The sequence below is a fragment of the Apteryx rowi genome, unplaced genomic scaffold (genome assembly GCF_003343035.1).
Source record: "Apteryx rowi isolate R43461 unplaced genomic scaffold, aptRow1 scaffold_451, whole genome shotgun sequence".
Classification (NCBI taxonomy): Eukaryota; Metazoa; Chordata; class Aves; order Apterygiformes; family Apterygidae; genus Apteryx; species Apteryx rowi.
In genome coordinates, this window is record NW_020450707.1 from 1 (window position 1) to 3,634 (window position 3,634).

The window sequence follows — 3,634 nt, forward strand, 5'->3', positions numbered from 1 at the left end:
GTGTGTGTGTATGTGTGTGTGTGTGTATGTGTGCATTGCATTGTGTGCATGTGTACAATGTCTATTGCATTGCATGTGTATTGCACTGTGTGTGTGCACTGTGTGTGCATTACATTGTGTGCATGTGTGCACCGTATTGTGTATTGCATTGTGCGCGTGTGTATTGCATTGCATGTGCATGTGTACGTGCATTGTATTGTGTGCTGCACTGTGTGCACGTGTGCAATGTCTGTGCATTGCATGTGCATATTGCACTGTGTGTGTGYRCWSTRTWKYRCWGTGTGCCTGTATTACTCTGTGTGCACACRCACTGTGTATTTTGTATTCTGTGTTGCAGTGTGCGTACGTGTGCACTGTAATGCACTGTATGTGCCTGCGTGTATTGCATCGTGTGTGTGCATGTGCATTGTGTGTGTATTTTGTGCGTGCGCACTGTGTATTGCACTGCGTGTGCATGTGTGTGTTTTCCACCCTGCGCTGTCCCGCCGGCAGCAGTGGCACAGCGCGAGAGCAGGGGGCACACGCGTGTGTGCAGAACAGCAGTGACGTGGCCTGAACCCCGTGGCCAGGAGGGGCGAGGACCTGTACGGACAGCGGGGACAAGGCGGGGACAGCAGCAGCGCGGGGAGGACGCCAGCCCCGAGGAGCCGCATCCCCTTGCCCTGCGTGCGGGGCACCACGGGAAGSGACGGGAGGCCGAGCAGCAGGCTCCGCACGGAGCGCAGGTGGAGTGCAGCTGGGCAGGCGGAAGCATCTCCGGCTGCCACACCGCTCCCGGCCCCAGGGAAACGACTCCGGCTCCGGGCRGGAGAGGGGGCGGCAGAGCAGCCAAGACAGATGCGGAGGAGCTTTATTCCGTAGTGCCCAGCCCTTCCCAGTGGAAGGAACTACCAGAACCCGCCGGCACAGAGGGAGAGGGCCCTGTGGCCGGGCTCAGTCRCTGCCCTCGCCCAGTTCATCTGCCCCGGCCACTTCCGAGTCCTGCGCGCTGCAGCCTGCCCGGCCCCGCGGCTCGCGGCTCCCTGACCGCTGGGGCTACCTGGAGCAGAGCGCGCGGGTTGCTGCCGCCGCAGCTAGCTCGTGGCCGCAGGCTCTGCGGGGCTCTCCTCCTCCGCCGGCGCGTGCTGCGGGGGCCCCGGGGCCGGCGAGGCGCTCTCCTGCGCTGGCTCCTCACCCGACGCTGGATCCATCTCCCGCGCCGGCAGGACGAAGGCCAGGGGCTCCCGGACGGCTCCGACGTCGACGCAGCCCAGGCTGCAGAAGCGCTGCAGCTGGGTGGCGGGGACACCTGCGGGAGAGCAGGGGCACTCGCGGGTCTGCTGCCAGCAGGACTCGCCAGCGAGAACCAGAGCAGGGAGCACCGGACCGCGAAGGGACAAGCGCAGGGTCCCCAGCGCGTCTCCAGCAGTGCCGGCTCCAGCTCCAGCTCCTCCCATCAGCTCTCCCCAGCAGAGCACCGCGACCGGGAGCCTTACCCAGCGCCTGCGCTATCTGGGCCGGAGGAAAGAGGACCTGGAGGCAGCGGTTAAGGTAGGGGAGCAGATCTTCCAGGAACGCGGTGCAGAACTGCACAAAGAGCTCCTGCTCACGGCCGCTGAAAGCTGCCTCCTCCGCCCGGTGAAAGGCCAGGATTATTTTGGTCACCTGGGGTGAGAAGACAACGTCGTTAATTCCTTAGTTCCATCCCCAGCCCACACAAGACAGAATCCGAGGCCCGGAGAGCCCCACGCGTCTCGGAGCAAACAGCCGCTTCTGCTCCATGGTGCCTCAGGCACCCAGACAAACCAGACAGGCCGCGGGGAAATTTCCTTCTGCTCCGTTCTGCCACAGCGAAGGCAAAAGCTCCGCAGAGYGAGGCGCAGCCCTGGCCTGGGAGCCTCACCTGGCCAAGAGCGTCCTCCAGGCAGCTGGTGACATCCTGGGCCAGGGCCACGGGGCAGCAGAGCCGCAGGTCGTTGAAGGCGACGAGGAGGTTGTTCAGGAAGCAGGCGAGGGGCGGGAAGTCCAGCAGCACCATGGGCGGCTGCAGGGTCCCCGGCTGGGCCGTGGGCACCGCCGCCGCCAYGGCGCTGCCCAGCGCGGCCGGGGCRGAGATGAGYGTGTAGGAATTCATCTCCTCCTGGAATTTCTCCACGGCCTCCTCGACYGCCTTCCTGAAAGCGCTGAGGGTGACGCGCTGGAAGATGGGGGCCAGCTGCCCGCGGAAGTCAGCGCCCACCCTGCTGAAGGAGAGGCCGAAGTACATGCACTGCCCCAGCAGGGAATCCAGGCGGCCGCCCACCCCGCGCTGGAGGTCGCCCTCCAGCACCTGCAGGAACTCGGAGACCTTCTGCAGCACCCAGCCGTGGAAGATGGCGCCCTCGTTGAGCGCCTGCTCGTCGGGGGGCAGGAGCGGCTCCTCGTCGGAGAAGATGGCGCGATACTGCGTGATGATGTCGAAGAGGTGGACGCGGCAGGCCTCGATGGTCTTGGTGATGTGGAAATAGGGGTCGTCGTCCGGGATGGAGGCCTGGATGGAGCGCAGCCAGGCATCCCGCGCCTGCAGGAACTTGATGCGCAGCTCGGCCTCCGTGAAGACGTCCATGCGCCGCAGGTAGCCGATGACCCGCAGGCAGGCCGGCAGCTGGATGTTGGTGCGTAGCTGCTGGATGAGCTGGTTCAGCATCAGCTGGGTGGACTGGCGGACTTCGTCCACGATACCCTGGGGAYGGGGAGACAGCCTCAGCCACGGGCGCCGCGTAGCGGCTGCGGGGCCGGGGCAGAGCGCGGCGCACCTGGATCACGGGGATGGCGCTGTGCTTCCTCTCCAGCCGGCGCACGTAGGCAGCCAGCTCCAGCGCCTCCTCGTAGTAGCCGTTGCGCACGCAGGTGTCCATGAGCTGCGGGATCTCCAGGATCTCCAGGATCTCCGTGTGCCGGTTCAGCGTCAGGCTGTTCATGYGCCGGCTGCAGGCGATCTCCTCGGCATCTCGCATGAAGTTCCTGTGGGATCGGGGGGGGGGGAATCAGCACAAGGGTCCCTCCCTGCGCCAGCCCCAGGCTGTAGGCAGGTAGCTCCCTCACCCGGGGCCCCCAGGGCCCCTCCTGCCCACACCGGCCTCTCCCCATCCCTGGCTCCGGCATTGCCCAGGGCCCCCTCCCAGCCTCAGTCCCTGCTTCCCCCCCACGCTCATCGGGGCTGCTGCCCCCTGGGGACCCTCCTGCCCCCCCCAGCCTCACCCCCATTGCTAAGTCTTTTGGGGGCCCCTCGCTCCCAGGGTCGCTCCCCACATCTCCCCCGGTTTCCCGACGGACCTTCCCAGCCCTGGCTCCCGCCTCGCCCAGGCGATCAGCCCTGTTCTCTCCCCACCCCAGCCTCAGCCTCCCCCCGGCCCCTCACGTGCCCCTGCCCGGTTCCCCCCACTCCCGGCACCGCCGGGTCCCCGGGCTCCCTCCCGCCTCCCCTCGCCCCCGGCTCGCCCCGGCGCCCCCGGCCCGGCCCGCACCGGCAGGCCTCCTGGAGGGCGGGCAGGCGGGCGAGCAGGCTGCCGAGGCGGCGCTCGATGCCGCCGAAGCCGCGGCCGGCGCGGCCCGTGCACTCGGCGGAGCGGATGAAGGCCCGGTAGTGCTCGAAGGCCAGGCGGCGCGTCTGCGC

At 67.1% G+C, this 3,634-nt stretch overlaps 1 protein-coding gene across 1 annotated transcript; it reads right to left on the minus strand.

The window, feature by feature from the left end:
• Positions 1-833: 833 nt before the first annotated feature.
• On the minus strand, positions 834-3,634 carry COG8 (component of oligomeric golgi complex 8; the record flags this gene model as incomplete). The annotated part of the gene is made up of 5 exons (XM_026077427.1): positions 834-1,288; positions 1,476-1,644; positions 1,883-2,701; positions 2,775-2,982; positions 3,486-3,634. Coding segments are annotated over 5 exons (1,560 nt in total), but the record flags the coding sequence as incomplete, so codon positions are not given.